Below are 20,771 nucleotides of genomic sequence, written 5' to 3'. Positions count from 1 at the left end.
TCTTATTAGATCGATAATCTTTGAAACCATCACATTGATTGTTGTCAAATTTTATACGTATGTGTAGATTGTAAAACGTAAACCAAAATTTGTCTAATCATCCCTACCGACAATGTGATGACATCCTCCAAAATTGTTCATACTAAGTGGGATTTCAATTTTATAAAATATGATAGTCCTATACTTGTTGTTTATGAATTCGCCTTGAGATTTTCCCTGATACATTTAAATTTTCACAAAAAAATCTAAATGCTAGAGCAACTTGCTCTACTAGTATACGCGAATTTCCTACAAGGCTATTCGTCAGCTTATCGTGTAAAGTTTTCACCTTCGCGCACGTTCGAATGTAATATGTTGTTTTTTTTTTGTTTCTTACACTGTACTGCTATTACCTATACTTTTAGTCATCAAATCTCAAGATCGATACATCCCAGTGTTTTATTTTTAGTATTATTATCCACGTGTCGGAATTGACATACGTGTCCTTACTGAAATAATGTTGATCGGAAAACTTACTCGAAATACAGGCATATTTGTCCTTTATTAATGCATTCATATTTCTGGAGCAATTGTCAATTCATTTCCTATCATGGATGTAGGAGAAGTGTACTCCAAACCAAGTAGATAGGTGATTACATTATTGAATTCAGAAAAACAATCTCTACAAGAATTTCTAAAAAAAAAAGAAAAATTATAGTGTCATTAAAAAACATCTGGATGTCGTAGACAAACACAAAAAAAAATATAGGGTGTCAAAAATACATTTATAGGATGTCATTTAGCTTCTTACACTGCTACCTATATTTGTTTTAATATACCGGGTGTCTGGAAAATGGCAGATTAACTCTTCAGTACGTTATGTACGGGAGAATCCCAAAAGAATAATAAAAAAAATTCTTTATCATACGAAAAAAACGTAATTTTATAAAAGTAAAATTGACAACACAACACAACAATAACCATAACAACCAGTAGTCATTAATCGTTGTGCATTATTATTAATAAAACAAGCTGTTATTTTCATTAATAAATAAACAAAAAAAAAACATTTAATAAAACATTTATAAATTATTAACGAAAACAAAACCAGCAAAAGAAACATCCACTAAAGCATAACCAACTAAACACTAGAGAAGATGTTCAAAATTCGTGATTTATGCACATAAGTAAGCTCGTAATATTTCCAAATTTTGATCATTTTTTGTAAAAGTTAGTCAACAATACTTGCTAAGATTAAACTGATTTTGACAAATGACACACTCTCTAAGAAAAGAGAGGGTGGGTGGGCGGGGCTAGTACCTAGTAAGATAAGACTGATTTTAACAAATGAGATACCTTCTAAGAAAACAGAGGGCGGGTGGGTGGGGCTAGTACCCAGTAAGATAAGACTGATTTTAGCAAATGAGATACCTTCTAAAAAAACAGAGGGCGGGTGGGTGGGGCTAGTACCTTCTTAGATAAAACTGATTTTGGCAAATGACATACCCTCTAAGAAAAAAGAGGGTGGGCGGGCGGGGATAGTGGCATAGTTTGACGTATTGTAAAAATAATCCATTGGTCTAAGGTCATACCAAAGCAAACCGTTCTAAACATTTTGTATTTCAACCATTTCGAATTTCGAAAAAAAAAAACGATTTGAGTTAGTTGGTTAAGAAAATGTTAGCCCTACCATTTGTTCTCAAGTTTTTTTTCACATTATGAACCTGGAAACACTAATTAAACACAAATACCGGTAAAAATTTGTGTAAATTCTGGTATTCAAAATTAAGTTTTATTGTGTAAATTTTTGTAAATTGTGTAATTGTGTGTTTTTTATTTCCAGTTATTAGAACACGAAAATATTTAAATCTCTTTATTTATGTGTAATAAAACGCTAATCACAATTTGTCTAAGGAGTCTTTTCAAAAAATTGATGACGTCATCTCAAAAGATTTTGCCACAGGTACCATGCTGCTCCTTTAACCGTGGTTTTAAAATCAAAATATAATCCAACTAATGTTTATCATCAAGACTAGAAAGCTAGTAATGACATTTAAAACAAAACATTCAATATATCTTTATTAAACAATAGAATTTTAGTTTTGTAGAATTCTATCGAAATGGTTTTTTGGACAAATTTATAATATCAATTATTTTAGAAAGGGCTTAACTAATTTTTCTAGAATTTTAGGAACTTAGTAATTATGTTGTTAACATTACAATGTACACGGAAAATTAACAGAATATCTTAAACTTATAAACTAATGGTTGACAAATACTTCCTAACATTCATTCAGAATTTGTTTTGCTTCAGAGGTGCGGAAAGCTCTGTGTAAATAATCGCACACTGTTTTCAAGAGTAACCCCTTATAGTTAAGTAATTATTAACGGCTGCCACGAAACAATGAAATTTAGGACAAGTAAACTGGGCAAAGTAGAAGGTGTTAATTATGGCGATTGTTAATAGAGCATGTGTATTCCACAAAGATGAAAGCTTTATGCATTTTAATTAACAAGCATAGCAAGGACTTTGCATTTAAACTTACTTCCATTTTCTTAACTACGTTAGTAAATGGTGTGATCTACTCTAGCACAAAACTTTTATGATTATTGATTAATATCAAAACAAATAAAATTAGCTTTTGATGTTTAATTCGTTCTTATTTTAAATAAATCACTGACGTCGTAAAATTTATATTATAAAATGATGACTGCACTGACTGAAGGTGAGTTTATCGTTCAGTACACATTGACTTTAATTTTTATTTATCACACTTTAGCCAGATAATACTAATGATGTGTGCTTTTGACAATTTGTCAGTTGCTGAAAATCTCTATTTTTAACCCTGTGCAAAGATTTAAAATTGTAAAAGATTTTACAATTTAATTTCGACGCTACGAAACCGAATTCTCTGACCTTTTGAAAGTTATCACGTACATGGTAAATCGCTAATCAAAATTCCTCTGTTTCTCTTTAAAAAATTTGATGACGTCACCACAAAATTGATGAAGAAAAATCTTACTTGAAACATACAATATAGCATACCTTATTTTTTTTATAATTTATCTAAGGAACACTCGAAAAGCTTAAGCAGTTATGCCTAAATAACTACACGAATGTGTTAATTATATTTCTTTTTATTTTGGTCTGAAGGTATGGTAAAAAGTCTTCTGAACGATCACTCAGTATAGACTGATTCTGGTTAAAACACTCAGTGCATTAATGTCCTTGAACTATTGTTGTTCGATACTGTCAAATTGGTAGCAAAAATCGTACGATTGGGATAACGATATCTTACAAATTTTTTGTTTTAGCGCATAAAAAATATGAAACATGGGTCTCATTATTTAAAACACAGTTTCGACGTAGTGAAAAACATATTTTATTAATAATTTTTGTATGAGCTCTTCATCTTTCTTTTTATGAAGCCTCTTCCACATAAATTTCCATATCTCCATTAGCTAATTTAATCTTTCAGAGTCTCGTAAATAGCTCCAACCATCTATATATTCTTGAGGAAGTTCTTCATAACGACACAATATGTCATGACTGCGTCATCAAAACGTCGTTACGTGCAACAGCCCCATTTAAAGTTACACGGAATCATTTTACGCAGTGTTTAAATCCTCAGCTCTCCCCTACTCGTTAGTTAATGAGAAACTCTCATTCGGCCTCTTTAAAATTGCAATTTTAATCGTGTCCCCTGTTAGTTGTCATATCAATTCTAAATTAGATTCATGCGTGAATCCGTGAATTTTTCAAAAGCACTGGACGAATTTCCGTCCGTTTTCGCTTATTTAATCCGGTCTGAATGTCAATTAAACATCACGAATTCACAAAACAACAATAAAACACGTTAACCCTAATTATTCCCATTTCGGCCAACAATTAAATCTTTGTGTGTTCTCTGGCGGAGTTTTTAACCGGCTCTGGAATATTTCATTACGAGCAGCCGTTTTAATAAAAGAACGCGAATAAATGTCAAATTTATAAATTATGCAACAGCGCAGGGCCGGAATTTATGGCGGCATGTTTAAGCCTTTAAGAAGTGCGCGTTCGGAGGCGAATTTTAAACCAAAAATTATAGATCTTTTGATTCTGTATGCAAATAATGAGCTGTGCAGGGATTGACTTTAGGACGATTGAATTGGGGAGGAAATTTCTGGCTGGTTCGTGCGATTTAGACGATCGCAAGAGTTTCCGGTTAATCATGAATGAGGTTCCGGAGACCGAAATGAGCTATCAAAATTGTTTTCCGATTTTTCTTTGTAAATTTCCTACAGATTTCTACTGACTGAGAGAATTGTTTGATACGTGAATAAGATGAAAAAGTTTGGAATCAATGACCACAAATAATTGATTCACAGCATGAAAAAATGCGTAGATTTGTTTACAGCGAATGCTTGACCATTACCGATATTGGATGTAATTTAAAAGCAAGGGATTCGGTGTAAATAACTTCACGCATTTCTGTCACTTCTGTAGATACATGGGACACAAGTGCAAATCTTTAATCAAATAATATTATACCATCTAATGAAATAGACTTATACCGAAGTTACATTTGTTTTTAAAAACAGCATTTATAGCAAAAGGAAGGGTAAAATATTTTCCAGTCATAAATAAAAAAACGTTCCGATGTACTTTAAAAGGGGTATTTTTACTTTTGGAGCGTAAGCTAAGGAAGTATTGTAATAGTATATAAAAATGTATTAAGCAAAAAACATAACTCTTGAACATAAAATCACAGACAATAAATTACTAAGCGCAGTTTCATTAATTAAAAATATATAGTTTGAGACATTCTTTATGTAACAATGATGTATCAATTTATAATGTTGAAGTAGTATCACGTACTTTTCATTACCCGAAACCCCTGCCAACTGAATCTGCGTTACATTTTTTATTTAATTCCTCCTCGGGTCTCTATAAATTGCTTCTCACACAGTACCACTTTCCTGTCATAATATGGCCTCAAGAGAAATCAAAAAGTTACATCGATTCAGTGAATTTCAGATAAAGTGCTGACTTGTTTTCATATTATTTTGTAAACACGTTTGGGCGCGAATACACATATTTTCAAAAGTAATAAGGATAAAAATTTAGCTTTAAGCTGTGTCATTTTAAACGATTTACAAATTGCGTTAATTCGTGGATTTGAAGTGACGCTAGACTGATGTGCGATTATTTTCCTGTCCGTGTTTTTGGTTGGTATTTTGTCATTTATTAGATTTAAAATCATTTGGGACAATGGAGTTATAATATTGGATAAAATTACAATCAGCATAAAATAAATAACACGTATCTTTACAATCAATGATTTATACACAATGATAAATGAAAAACACTGTGTGTAAAACATCATTTATTATTTACTGTCCGAGAACAAAGGATTTTCAACCTTGCCTTTGGCATTTCAATAAACGGAGATAATATGCAACATATCCTGCACATTGTTGAAAGATAATGTTAGGAAAATTTAATTACTCTTAACAGACTTTATGGAATATTTTTAACAATAATAATTTATGAGTTGTTGTTAAATAATAAAATTATTTGTGGTAAAAATCTTATAAGTACAGTAACGTTTGTTAAAATGCGAATTTACCAAGAAAAATCAATTTTGCACAATAAATGAGACCAACTGTTGCCGCTAGCGCGCAAAATGCGATCTAATATCCCACAAATATCAATTCTTCTAGTTGTGATAAAAACCGATTAGATCTTTTATTAGAAATTCCCACAAACGCTGCATTTGAATGTTCAGCACAGATTTTCTCTCCTTATTTCGTATGGAACACCCAACGCCACCGTTTCGACGATACACTCAGGTTTCAATACTCATATTGTAGATTTAATTTGGTAATTGGGAAAATTTCCACAAAAACAACTTTCTGGGTGGAAACAAATGTGGTTAGACGCACCCTTCTTAAGTAACACGCAAGAGTGGCGTGCCAATACGAACATTTGTTTAGATTGATAAAAATCACCATGGACTTAAATTAAATTCGACGCAGCATATGTGCATGTGAGTACATCTGCACTAATTTGAAACGCATTTGTCGGTAGCAATTGCAGGAATAATAAGTGCAACATTTCAATAATGGAAGCGACATGTAAAAATTGGTGGATGCGCCGGTTTCAATTTTTCGAACAAGTTGGGTACTTTGATGATTTTATGAATAATTAAATGCATTTTTGTGTGGTATGAACCAGCGGCTTTTTAGACCTCAGCAAGCCATGGAAATTTAGTAACTTGGTTGGTAATCAACATTAGTAAACCAAAGTTTCTTTATGCCGGTTTTTGTAGATATATACTGAAGTTGATGACGTCGTAAAGCGGATTTTTTATTTAACAAATTTCTTCGACAGCTAGAAATTTCTTTTATTTCATTTTTTTGCAACTGCAATAAAGAAAGTGTAATTATTTAATATGACAAAATATAATGAAGGAACACAACGGTTTTATTAGCAATGATACCTGAAAAGCATTAATAAATAATTACAAAATAATTTAGGCTTGAAAATTTTCTGATCATTTATATCGTTGTAACTAAATTCAATATTTAACCTTGTTTAGCAATTTTTTCTGATGTTTGTCTCAGACAACACATACCTACATTAGATTTAATAGGTTTCACAGTGTCCCAAAGGTGTTCAATAATGTAAAAACTTTTATAACTGTGGTTTTCGTCTTATTACTTTATTAATACCAGAAGTAATATAAAAGTTATATTAAAGCCGTAAATAATATTAACTCTGTAAAATACGGTGTTAACTTTATTACTTGATGTTCAAAAGTCCTGTATATTTCTGTGGTAATTCACGACTTTTCATCTCCTTTCTGTGTTCAACGCTGTCATTCGTTTCTTTAACTTATGCGGATGGTCGATTTATCAAATTTGTTATCGGAATGCTTTTCGTTTATCATTATTTTATACTTTTCCGTTACAACTCTTCCAGTCACTTAAAGCAATCATAAATCTATTGGAGAGCAAACTTTTAATTAAAAGCATGTATATTTGTATATTTGTTTGATTTATTCTTGTCACATTTAATCTTCAGTATTTCCAAAATTTATTACATAATTTTAAAAACTTTTAAATCGAGTAAATAATTGATTGTGAGTTTGGTAAACACCTACATATATAATTTCTTCTAAAATAATGAACCTAATTAATACCTCTTTAAAATTTAAAGAAACTTTTTTAATTCAGTAGAGTAGAGGATCTTAGGTTCTCGCAGTTCGAGCAGTTCAGGTGGAAGGGAAAACTCTCTGGTAAAGCAAAGGTTTGACGTTCAAATCTCAGCCGGAGGCCATGATTTTCTTGAAAATGTAAAAACAACAATAAATATAGGCATTCAGTAGAACCTGTTTTTAACCTGTTATTCAATATATATTTAAAACTGGCTTTTAGATGATGTTAATATATCCACTAAAAAATGATCAAAAACCAAGATAGCTATATTTTATTTTTAACGGCTTGTATGAAACGAAGCCTCTATTGCATTTTGTTTATCCACTTGTCCGTTCTCTCCAAATCTCGAAAGTGCCAAAACATAAAAAGCAAACAGTGTATTCACGAATTCAATTTTTCAATGTTTTAGTTATCAGTAAAAGAGTGTAGATAAAAAAGTGAACTTTAGTTTTTATAAAATTTATTCATTGCTTTAATTATTAATTATTATCAAAAAGTATTTATCCAGTTTTTCATTTTAACGAAATTTCCGTTTTAACATCCACTCATTTTACTTTTTGAAAGTTATTTCAAATTTTTATTTCCATTACGACAGAGATTCGAAGTAGGTTAGTCATTTTACTTTGATGTAGGGTTTTTTTTTCTTTCTGTTTGTCGTTTGTCAATAACTGATCCCTATCATGTGTCGTCTGTGGACTAATTACTAGACGAAAGTGATAAATTCCTCCAGGAAATGATAATCTCACCTTCTATAATCGTTACGTAAACATAAAATATGTATTAGTTTTTCCCGGAAATTTACTTTATGAACCAATTTTCTATATCAGTTATATATAAAATTCTGAAAAGTGTTTCGGTAATAATTTTTTTGAAAAATAGGCTTTGGCATTTTATATACTGCAAAATTTAAGTAACTTTTACATTATTTATGTACCTAGTACCAGCGGTATCACGTAAATATAAATCTAGCTCGTCTGAGATTGTAAACACGACAAACGTGATTTAGTGGTCGGCTATTTTTAACGTACTTTGTGTAAAAATGTTTATTTTTACCTACTTACTTGCCAAAAAAAATCACATGTGGTTTCTTATTTAAATGAAAAATTATAAAGTTGAAGGAAAAATGTATTTTTTTTAATTCCTCAGTTAATAATTTATTGTAATTTATTACCTAAATTGTACTAAAAATAAGAAACTATTAACTCCACTATTATATGTATATAAATAAATGCTCGTATATTTTAATATAGCTATGTCGGTTAAAATATCAAAACTGCACATATAGTAGTCAACATGGTTTTATTTACGCAGCTTAAGTTGTGCAATAAAGATATAAGAATTCGCCAGTTTACTTTATTGATAAACTTTAAATAAACAGTAAGCGATTATTTTGACGGCACTTTTTTCTTTATAAATACTTTGTCGAGGGTTATTTTGACAATCTTGGAGAAGTGTTTGTTTTCGTAGTTGTAAGAAGCTCAAGCACTTGTAGCTTCCTTATTTACACACTAAACAAAAACTTTATAAAATCAGGACTTGTATCTAACAGCATCGCTTCGTAAAATTTGTTGTCCCCAGAAAATGTGTTTATTCAATACACTGTTGTAAAACAAATATTCGCTTAGAGACCAATTTTAAGTTGACTTTATATCGTCGCAAATTTAATTTGTCAGATAGGAACATCAATCAAATTGCTTACCACCCAGCAACAGTTACAAATTTGCATTAATCCAAGCAACTTGAAATTAGGGTTTCAACACATAATCAAGACACTGTTTTTTAACGTACATGCACAGATGACATATCGCTGAATTTAAAAGAAAATGCAATTATCAGTGACGTAAAATTTCGCTGAAAATTTTAAAAGACGCTGATTCTTATAAACTTGTGTAGGTAAAAGTTTGAAAAAATTATGGTCCCTACCCTGTAGTGCTTATTAAAGTTTATTTGTACACTCTAGTGTGTTACTAAGGGTTCAAAACAGTTCGATATTAATAAAATATAAAACTATAACAGTAATAGAACCGTGTTCCAAATGTGATCGATAGTGTTTCAATGTCATTCTAACAAATTTTAAAATTTGACACAATAGTAATTTTTTGAGTATTTTAGAAAAATGAATTTAAGGTCTAATCCGGATGCCTAGGGGAAAACTCAAGGCGGATGCATAACTCACAAGTATAAGAGTATGTTACTTTATAAAATTTCGAGAACAGTTACTATACACAGTTTTGAGGTAAAGTGATTAAAATCTTGGTGGGAATGAGTAAATAAATTTTGGTTAGCATGTTACGATATACACGATATTTCTAACATAGATATAAAATTTGTATACTCTTCGTCTAGAATTATTTTTGAAAGATCCCATTTTATGGAAACCATACAATATTGATTTTATAGTAGTGTGTGGGTAAAAGTTCAATTTATATTACTAAACGCTTGACATATATTTAATTCAATTTACAAGTGTTCGTCACTGGTTTTAAAATTTTTGTCACACAACATTGCTTCGTGGCTGCATTATCCAATTATAAACTAACGATAGTAACCAGACTGAATTTTATTAATTAATGTTGTTAAATTAAATTGTGTTTTATAAAGCAACGAAGTTATTGTATATAATTTTGCTAAATATGATCTTCTCACTTCAATGTAGTTGTTGATAAACTTTCGACCTCAAGGCTGATTCCGTGTTCAAATGAGGTTGAAATCGATTTCCGTAAAATTAAAAATAAGGAGAACACAAAGGACCAATTCATTTCACACATTTCACGTAAGATTTACTCAACAAAATTTCGAAATTGCTTGATAATTTTTTTGGAAAAGACGAATTAATAAATTTTTGTAAAATTTCTGTAATCTCTAAATCAATGTTACTTAACACGGTTTATTAAAAATTGGTCCAAGGTTACTTCGACAGAACTTCCCTTGCTCTTGAACTACAGTCCAACAAATTCCGCTTCTTTGAAAAATTATAATTGTTGTTTTCTGATAACCTGTATATAGTAGTGGTGTAAATGACACCTCGAACCACCTGCGCCGCGGGGGCGCCAATTCCAAGGAGGAAAACCAACGGAAACGAGTGTATTATTATTATCAGTGTACATGCTCAATTTCTATTGTTTGTGTGTTTACATCGAAAGAATCTCACGTAGAAATTTGTTTAATTTGAATTCGTTGTCTTCTCAAAACAGACGTCTAAAATTATTATTAATTAAGCCACAATGAAACAAAATGTTTTAAATATGATTATTATTACATATTCTTATTTGGTCATAATTAAATAAAGCTATGGGAATTCTCACATTTTCTGGAAAATGAGGTAATTTAATCAATAAAAAATTGGTCGAAGGCTATAAGTATAGTCCGACAAATCCAGCTCTTTAAAAAAATTATAAAATTTGATTTTACGATTTTTGTTTTGTGATAACCACTGTAAAGTAAAAACTAGCGGCATAAATAACACCCCCGCAGACCCTGCATCATATGGACAATATAGAATAGAATATATTTAAAAACTAACGGGATAAAATGTTCTTCAGCACTAGGTAATAGCAATATGAAACTCAAGTGTTTATTTATGTGTACACATCGAAATAATGTCACGTAGAAATTAGTTTGATTGATGAGTTTGTCTTCTTAAAACAGAGGACTGAAATTATTATTAATCATATATGTATAGACGTGCGTATTCTTCACATTTTTGAGAAAATGGGGTGACTCGTTTTTAATTTGACCAATAAAAAATTTGTGATGACATCATCACCTTGGATAATACTAGCCACATCATAAAAGAAAAGTAGTTACAGCGTATTACCAAGCCAAGAAAATAAAATGGATACAGACATCAGACAGACAGACAGATAGACAAACAGACAGAAGGAAACGGGAGACCAGTTTTTTCGTACTTAAGAGCGTCTTCCTTAGCATATTCTCGGGAAATAAAAAGTAAAAGGCCAAGTTCGGAATCGAACCCACTACCCCAGGTCGTACGGCCTCCCTGCAGGCCGCCTTCTCCCCCATATAGCCACTGCGCTACGGAGATCTACATCCGGTGTTGGTAATATAATGTTATTATATCTTGCAAATGTTTTCGCGAAAATTTGAACGTTTAGCGAAAAAACTGAAAGCGGATTCGTACACTACAAGTACAGAAGTATATTTGGGTATCACATTCAATTCATTTTAAAATACAATTCATTGAAATGACGTCATCAAATTGTTGGTGGGGATCATTAGCCAAATTTTGGTTAGCATCTAACCATCTACATGATATCACTAATATACATGCAACATTTTACAATAATTGGTCCAGCAGTTTCGGAGATTACGTGACTAATAAAAATGGATACAGACACCAGACAGACAGACAGACCGACGAAAACGGGAGACTACTTTTTCGGACTGTATGGGTCATGAAAAGTTGAGAAAACATAAAAATGGCTATTCGTCATTTTTACTTCTTTAGCTTACGCTCGGGAAGTAAAAATTTAAAGAACTTATTATGTAGTTCGTAGACATTTTATGACCCTTCGAATATTAAAAATAGGTCTCCCTTTTCCACCTGTCTGTCCTCTGTCGTCTGTGTCAATATTAACTATACAGTTAATCTCCGAAAATATGGTACAAATTGTTGTTAAATTTTAAAATACTTGCTAGAATGTCGTGTAGATGGTAAAACTCTAACATTTGTCTAATTATTCCTTCCAACAATTTAATGACATCACTTCAAAATTTTGCATGGTAAATGTTATTTAAACTTGATAAAATAACATACTCCTGCAGTTGTAGTTTATGAACCTACCTTTCCTTTTACCTTGGATATTCAGACTTCGCCCTCCCGCAAAAAATCAAAATTATTTATGTAATACCGTTTTTTAGTAAGATAACAGGAATAATGAACAACCGGTCATAGTTTAAGACACTGGAACATGTACTAATAAGGCGAAGGTTGCGGGTTCGATACCCGATGGACCACTTTTTTTACTTCTCGAACGTAAGCTAAGGAAATATTCTAACGGTGTCCATCCGGTGAACGGCTACTTTTATGTTTTCTCGACGTTTCATGCACATGAAAAGACAGTTCTCTCGCCTGCGCCTGCCTGTCGTTTGTCGTCTGTGTCGATATTTAGGTATTACACGAGTAATCTCTGAAACTACTGGATCAATTGTTGTCAAATTTTGTACATATATTAGAAGTATCATGTAGATGTATTTTAGGAATAATAAAGTGTATATCGTATAACGATACTCAAAATTTGTGTAATCATTCTCACCAACATCATCCTAAAAGTTTGAATAGTAAATTTTATAAAATAACATACTCTTACATTGGTGATTTACGAATCCGTCTTGATTTTCTTACCTTCGACATGCAGATTTTTAGAAAAAAATTGTACACTACTTTACAATGTTTAACTTTGAAACTTCTACTTCCACTTTAACACATGTCTTTATTTTAAATATCATAAAATATAAAATTCGCGAAATCAAGTTTGATAATCTTTCGAAGACTGGATTTGTTGGATTGTACTTCAGGGACGAGAGAAATCCTGTCTAAATAACCTTAGACCAGTTTTTACTTTCCGAACGTAAAGTAAGGAAGTATAGTAATCTGTCCGCCTGTCTGTTTGTCTGTGTCGATTTTTATTATACAGATGATCTCTGAAACTACTGGATCAATTGTTGTCAAATTTTGTGTGTGTATTAGAAATATCATGGTAAAACGCTACCCAAAATTTGGCTGATCATCTCCATCAGCAATTTGATGACATCAACTTAAAGAATTCTACATTAAAATGATTTAAATGTTATACAATAATATACTCCTATACTTGTGAGGTACGAATCCGATTTGAGAAAAATAACACACTAAAATGACATTTTACCAGTAACGTATAAACCTCCGTTGAGTTGTGGCGTAGCACGTTCGATGCCATACTTGGCCGTTTCTTTTTTTTTCTCTCACGCTGTGACAAGTTGTTAATAACGCCATTACAAATTTGTGTTATGGAAAAACTCACTTGAAATATATGCATAGTATGCTCTTTTTTCCCCCATTTTGCTCCATTGTAGCTTAATTAATGAAATTTGTCTTTTCCTCTCTTTTGAGCAGACAAAACAATGAAATTTCATTTACTTTTAACGCAGATGCTTATCGTCGAAATGCACTAATAGTAAATTCCTTCGAAGTATAAACATAAACAGTCGAAATTATGCACGTATGAGACATTGAGAAAACATTTTTCCGTGGGTTATTTATTTGAAACATACTACAATTTGTCTCTAGATCTATGGACTTCGCCTCGTTGCAATTTGTTTAGAACTGTTTATACAGGGCGTTGATTACAGGGTAACACAAAAAATTAAAGGAGTCTATTTATTTCATGTTAATTAGAAACGAATTACTGGTATTACTAATATTGCACTGCACCTATCCAAAGTGATGTACGTGTCCTTGTAAAAATGATGATGATGTCGTCACTAAATTTTTTAAACGAAAAACTCATCTGAAACATATACTTCTTCACATTTATTTAAATATTGTATACATATCTTGTTTTGTTCTCATAAAAACAAAATCCCCAAAATAAAATTTTGTCTGGATATGTTTTATTGTTCTACAAGGGCAAGAAAACTTCTGTCGAAATAACCTTGAACTAATTTTTGTATATAACATTTATGTTTTCAGCTCTTGTGTTTTGTATACTTTATAAGCGCATATTATGGGAGTTAAACTCTCTCTCATTTGTCTTAATTTGGAAGTAAATCAATTAAAGCAAATCCAATTTGGGTGTGTTTTTATAGTTTAGTAGTTAGTTACGAGTATTTAGTATCTGTTGCTACGATTACTAAACAGTGTGCTTGTTACACCAACTCTTTCTTCTTGCAGAACCCATCGAAAATGACGCACATCCTCTTCCCCGCCTTCCTACGGTGCCGAAGCCACAATGCCACCAAACTTCCAGAATACGGTCGTCCTCTTCATGTTAGTAATCCAGCTATTTGAGCCCTCCTCGTCAACCGCAAACCAAGATAAACGCATATCGGCGTTCTTGAACGGCGATTTCATAATCGGTGCCTTATTCCCAGTGCACCTACCGCCGTCATCAACTAAACAACCCGTTGCCAGTTTGGGCATCAAATGCGGAAAAGTCCGGGAGCTGTACGGCATTCAAAGGGTGGAAGTCACGTTCCAGACATTAGACAGAATTAATAAAGATCCGAACTTACTGCCTAACCTCACATTAGGGGTGGAGATACGAGACGAGTGCTGGTACGCTCCGGTGGCCCTCCAGCAGAGCATCGAGCTCATAAGGGATGCCATCACTCCGGTGTCTTCCTACCTGGACACGTGTCACAACCTCACAGGCGGGCAGCTGACGGGGGAGGCGGGGCAGCGGGGGCCGCTAATTGGGGTGGTGGGGCCCGGCTCCAGCTCGGTGGCGCTGCAGGTGCAAAACCTTCTGCAGCTGTTCCACATGCCCCAGGTGGGGTACTCGACGACGTCGAGAGATCTGTCCGATAAGAGCAGATTTAATTACTTTATGCGGGTGGTGCCGTCGGATTACTACCAAGCGCAGGTTATGCTGGATATTGTGAGGCATTACGGATGGACGTACGTCTCGGCTGTCAATACGGATGGTAAGTTTTAATGGATAGGGTGAAGGCGTAAAAAGTGGGTTTCGGGGTGATGAGGATGAAACGTTTTTTAATAAAATACGAGGGTAGCTCATATTTTATTGTTTATGATGCATACAAGACGTTGACTGACAAATAAAAATTGGGTTTTTACAGTAAAGGAGTTTGCGATCTAGGAAATCTTCGAAATATAAATTATTCATAAATAAGTAGGTAGTTATTTTATGAATAATGCTCAGTTTCATTTTGTATCAAGATAAACTTTCAAAATCTCTCTAAATAAAGCTGCACGTTCAAAGAAACATGAAGGACAATATTTCTTAAAAGTATATGTAAATTCCATAAACTCTTCTCCGTAGGAGCCTTTAACATGTATGTTGGTATTGCGTCATGTTGAAAATGTTACGAAGAGAACTCGTACTAGATCCTGAATAAACTAAAAATACAATGACGAATGGCAAATTTCAGGTAGATAACAAGACTTATTGCAATACAGAAAAAATGTTGGTCTAAGTCTGCAGAACAATCAAGCAATTTTGGTTTATTAAATAAATTATAAAGTTAGATTTTTCGCCACTTTTATTTCATTTATTTTTTTTAACATAACCTCTATAAGTTAAAGTAAAGATATGGGTGTATTGTTCAACTACAGGTAAAGAAGCATACTGTGCATATATTTCAAGTGAGTTTTCATAATAAAATTTTATTATGACGTCATCAACTTTTTAGCACGGACACATATATCAGTTTGAATAGGAACAGTGTAATACTAATGACAACGGTTTTTTCCTTAAGGTCAATATATAAACTTGTCGCTGACGTTGCTGTTCGCCGTTGATGTTGCCGTTGTAAGATAAATACGCAGCGAAGGTATGCGTCGTTTATATCATCCGTTGACGTTGCCCTTGTTGAAAGTTGGCACGTCGTTGGGTTGACATTCGAGATGAGGTCGTGTGCACTACTGCCAACTTGAAGGAAAATCCCCTGAAGTAGGGGGGATATTTTTCTGGCTGACAGCACTAATTCCACGAAAATCAAATTTTGATAGAGATAATGAGGTCCACTAATATTAATCCATTTAATCATCTGTTCAGCGAAACCCTAATATTTTAAATAGCTGCTATCATTTTCTGCACTGTAGCTTTCTGTCAGTATTTATGCATTGTTAAAGATAGTTCTCGACCTTTAAATCAACAAGATTTATTGCTATTCCTCTCAAAAACAGATTAGGTATTATAATTACAAGGGCTTACATTTTGCGCTTTTTTCTTAATATGTGTAGTCTTCTTTTCACAACAAGAAAGGTAAAACATGTTTAAAATGGTACATTTTTGTAGGAAAGTATAGATTTTGTAATTAAGCTCCGCCCCTCGGTAAGACAACGAATGAAAAATTCATCAGGACTGAGATCGAGACGGATGGGTGGGGCTTCTCTTTTGTTTTTTTTTGTTAATTAATACATTATTAGTTTTCTTTGTATAACACGATTACATAAGAACATATTTCACATGGTAATTTCTCGTAGAAAAATGAGAATTTTACAATTAAGCTCCAACCCTCGGCTTACGACAAATAAAAAAAATCATCAGATATGAAATAGGGCGGCTGGGCTAAATACATAGCCATCTTTTCACAACATGAAACTTAGAACACTGTTAAAATGGTACATTTTTGCAAGGAAATATGGATTTTGCAATTATGGGGCGGAGCCTAATTGCAAGAACGATATTTTCTTATACAAATTTTCCATTTTAAACATGTTTTAAGCTTCATGTCAAGAAGTCTACAAATATTAAAACAAAAAGGCAAAATGTAAACTCGCCCACCCACCCTATCTCAATTGTGATGATTTTTTTTTATTCGTCGTGAACCAAGAGGGCGGATCTTAAATGCAAAATACTTATTTCTTTACAAGAAATTAAAAACTTGCCTTTAAGTATCGTGTTATTCAAAGAATACTATGTATATTAAGCAAAAAGGCAAAATCTAAAACCCCGCCCACCCACCCCATCTTAATTCTAATGATCTTTTTTATTCTTAGAAACCTTAAACACGTTTAAAATGGTACATGTTTGTAAGGAAATATGGATTTTGCAATTAGGCCCCGCCCCTAGGTCTGCCAACGAATGAAAATTTCATTACTATTTAGATCAGCGCAGGTATGGATGGGACTTAACCTTTGGCTTTAATTTTTTCTTAATATACATAGTATTACATTTTGCGTTTTTTTCTTAATATGTGTAGACTTATTTCCGCAGCAAGAAACTTAAAACATGTCTAAAATAGTAAATTTTTGTAGCAATCAACTTTAATCCTGCAGTTTTCTTCTACATACAACTCCTTTAAATACGGCAAAATTGAATCTCAAAGTTACTTCAACGGCAACTTGACAACGGAGTTTACAAATAACAATTTTCAGTTCTAAAAGCAACGTCAGAGGACCAGCAACTGCAACGGGAATTCTAACGTTAACAGCATGTTTATAAATCCCACTTTATTCACTAATAATAACATATATAATATAATATATTGATAAACCACGGGTATAGACTCATAACATTTTGCACAATTTAGATAGGGTGATACACGTATATCCAGCAAACTTTTGAGGTGAAGTCATCAAGTTCTTGGGGATGATAAACAGATAAATTTTGTTTAGCTATACTTAATGATAACCTTAAAACGATTACAAGATTTCAGAACATTCGGTTCTCTATTTTTTTTAAATTACAAGATATTAGTTTTATTTTTCAAAAATCTTAATGTGTAAGATAAAAAATAATGGCCACAGATATGGAAGTACTTTTTATTAAATCTAAATATCACTTACTTTGCAAAATTTTGAAATGATCTCTTTAAATTGTTGACGGAGATAATTAGACACATTTGTCTACACGGTATTTCTAAAATACGTCTAACTAGAATTTCACATCAATCAGTCCAGTAGTTTCCGCGATTGTCTGCATAATAAAGAGGAGATGGCAGACATACGGAAACAGGAAATCTACTATGTGACACTCTAAAATTTTCAAATTTCGTTTTCTCTGAAATACAACGAAATCACATTATGTCATGAAGCATTCTTCAAATTAAATAATAAGACAATCTATAAAATAAAATGATTTGATATATTTTCCGAGTAATTTTATCGAAGCAGTTTTTATAAATTAAAAGCATATCACTAAAGTGCAAGCAAGTGCAAAAGATTTCGTTTTTTTACGTTATCAAATTTTCGAAAAGGGTCAATAAATAAATGTTTTGTAATCTCTAAATCAATATTAGGTAAGAATTATGCAATTTTCCTTGTAGGATTTGCAATATCAAATAATGACGGAAAAAACCGTGAATATAAACACGATATATAAATATGTAAATATATTGAAAGAGATTCTGTAAGGTTTCGAAAAGATAACAAGGGTTTTCCATATTTTTCTTTGTAAAACTCACATTTGATGTGTTTGACTCCAAAAGTAGGTCTGAGTCAATAAGGCACCCCTTGATATCATATTACTTATCAGACAAGAAAAAATTGGTCGAAGCTTAGTTCGACAGGACGTCCCTCTCTCTTGAAATATAATCCGACAAATCGAGCTCTTTAAAAAAATTGTAAAACTCGAATTTACGATTTTCGTTTTGAAATAACCTCTGTAAAGTAAAAATGGAAAATATATTTAAAGCACAGAACTAACGAAATAAAATATCCTTCAGCACTAGGTAATAGCAATCTGAAGCTCAAGTGTTTATGTATGTTTTTACACCGAAAGAATGTCACGTAGAAATTAGTTTGATTTGAATGAGTTTGTCTTCTCAAAACAGATGGCCAAAATTTTTAATTAAACCACAATCGAACAAAATGATCTGAATATTATAATCTCATTTTATCATTATTATATAAAGACGTGCATATTCCCACATTTTCGAGAAAATGGGGTGACTCGTTCTTAATTTGACCAATAAAAAATTTGTTATGACGTCATCAAAAAAAGAAAAAAAAATGAAAAAACAGAAGGCCAAGTCTAGCATCGAACCCGGCACTTCCGGTCCGAATTCCGTATTCCAATTGACTAGACCACAATCGGGATGTCTTACGCTAATGGTAAACTGGTATTACATCGTGCATTGCTTTTGCGAAAATTTGGACGGTTAGGGAAAAAACTCAAAACGGATTCGTCCACCACACGTATAGAGGTGCATTGTTGTATAACAATTAAATCAAATAAACATAGAATTTTTTGCAATGACATCATCAAATTGTTGGTGGAGATGATTAGCAAAATTTTGGTTAGGATTTAACCATCTAAATGACATTTATAATATACGTACAAAATTTGACACAACAATTGGTTCAACAGTTTCGGAGATTACGTGCCTAATAAAAATAGATACAGACACCAAACAGACCGACAGACAGACACACACACACAGAGAGAGAAAGAGACGGAAACGGGGACTACTTTTTTCGTACTGTAGGGGTCATGAAAATATAAAAGTGGCCATTCGTCCGATGGGCCCGATTACTATACGTCCTTAGCTTATGCTCGGGAAAAATCAAAGGACAAAACTCTTTCAACATATAAACTAAAATTATTTTCTAAGATACAGAACGTTCTGTTTTTGAGGCGCAACATACAATTTGTTTTTTTTTTTTACTGAACAGCCTGTATATTATATACACTGATGAGTCTTGAGTCTTAAGCTTTATAGATATATTTTTTATTTTTGAAATTCGGGTGTAATGTTGCCCAGTTATTCCACTTTTCTTGAAATTTTGACTTTTTTGCTCCAGAAATGTGTGATTTATGAATCCATCTCAAGTTATTACCCTAGACATGCAGATTTTTGAAAAGAAAAACAAAAGTATGTACCATTATGTAATTTAACTTTGAAACTGCAAAACCAAATGCTCTGCAATTTAGATTACACGTTAAAATTTGAGCAAAGAACACCTACTATTCAATAAATTACAAATCGTATGAGCACCACAATATTAAGAATGTATGCTTGGCGTTTATCAATGCATTCATGTTTATTAGAATTACTTATACAGAGTGATTAAAAAAAATTAATGAAGCGACATGTTTTATCACCTATCCCATTTTTCTGAAAATTTGAGAATACAGTACTGTATTGGTTATAGTATTGTACTGCACCTATTCAAATTGATTACTTATTTACCTGTACTTTAACAATCCACACGTGTTAAAAAATGTTTCTTCCATTATGTACAAATTTCAAAGCAGCAATTAAATTTATATTTGTACACGACACTTTCTTTATTTACCTTAAATACTTTCAAGACTTAAAAAGACTTTTCAGATGTCGTTAAAACTTTATGATAGCTTATTAAAATTTAATCAGCGGGACATCATAGTCGTTAAATGTCATTTTCATTACAATTTGATCGTGATATTTTAGAACAAAATAGTTTCCTCTTCTTGTGCAGATTTTAAATTTCGTGATAAAGTTACATTCCATTTCCATTTGGTAAATGTATCTAATAAATCATGTAATAGTATGTTTATCTCACCCGATATGACCATTAAACGCTGATCGTGGTCCATTCATTCCACTCCACTGTACCAAATTTCAGAGAAATCGGTTTTATAAGTAGTTTCTGAACAAAACTGTTTACAACACTTGTGTAGTTTTGATTGAATTAACGATATTTTGAAATGATATCATAATTTTTGAAAAAGTGTGTCAATATTTTACCATTTTGATAATAATCTGAAGTTTGTAAAGATGACCCGGTCATAAAGTTTCAAAGTAATTTTTCACTGTAACAAAACCGTCAGTGTTTTCGTTAACTTCGAACTTGAAACGCCAAGAAAACATGGAAGCAGAAAACACTCCGGAAATATTATGGTTTCTGCCGTTACAAGCAATTATTGCTGAAAATTTAACTAAGAACAATTTGGAAGTTATTGGAACATATTTTATGTTGTAAAAGT

At 32.3% G+C, this 20,771-nt stretch overlaps 1 protein-coding gene across 2 annotated transcripts in view; it reads left to right on the top strand.

The window, feature by feature from the left end:
* The window catches only part of LOC135126954 (metabotropic glutamate receptor 5-like), a 114,353-nt gene that overhangs the window by 25,351 nt on the left and 68,231 nt on the right, over positions 1-20,771 (top strand). For both annotated transcript variants that reach the window (XM_064053210.1, XM_064053211.1), the window contains exon 2: positions 14,072-14,823. In XM_064053210.1, coding sequence (XP_063909280.1) covers positions 14,130-14,823 — 694 coding nt within the window. In that variant the 5' untranslated portion in view covers positions 14,072-14,129. The remainder of the gene's footprint in view (positions 1-14,071; positions 14,824-20,771) is intronic.

The sequence above is a fragment of the Zophobas morio genome, unplaced genomic scaffold (genome assembly GCF_036711695.1).
Source record: "Zophobas morio isolate AGI-343-1 ecotype UQ-CSIRO unplaced genomic scaffold, CSIRO_AGI_Zmor_V1 ptg000011l, whole genome shotgun sequence".
Taxonomy (NCBI): Eukaryota; Metazoa; Arthropoda; class Insecta; order Coleoptera; family Tenebrionidae; genus Zophobas; species Zophobas morio.
The sequence above is the reverse complement of the archived record's forward strand: the minus strand, read 5'-3'. Positions and strand labels throughout refer to the sequence as shown.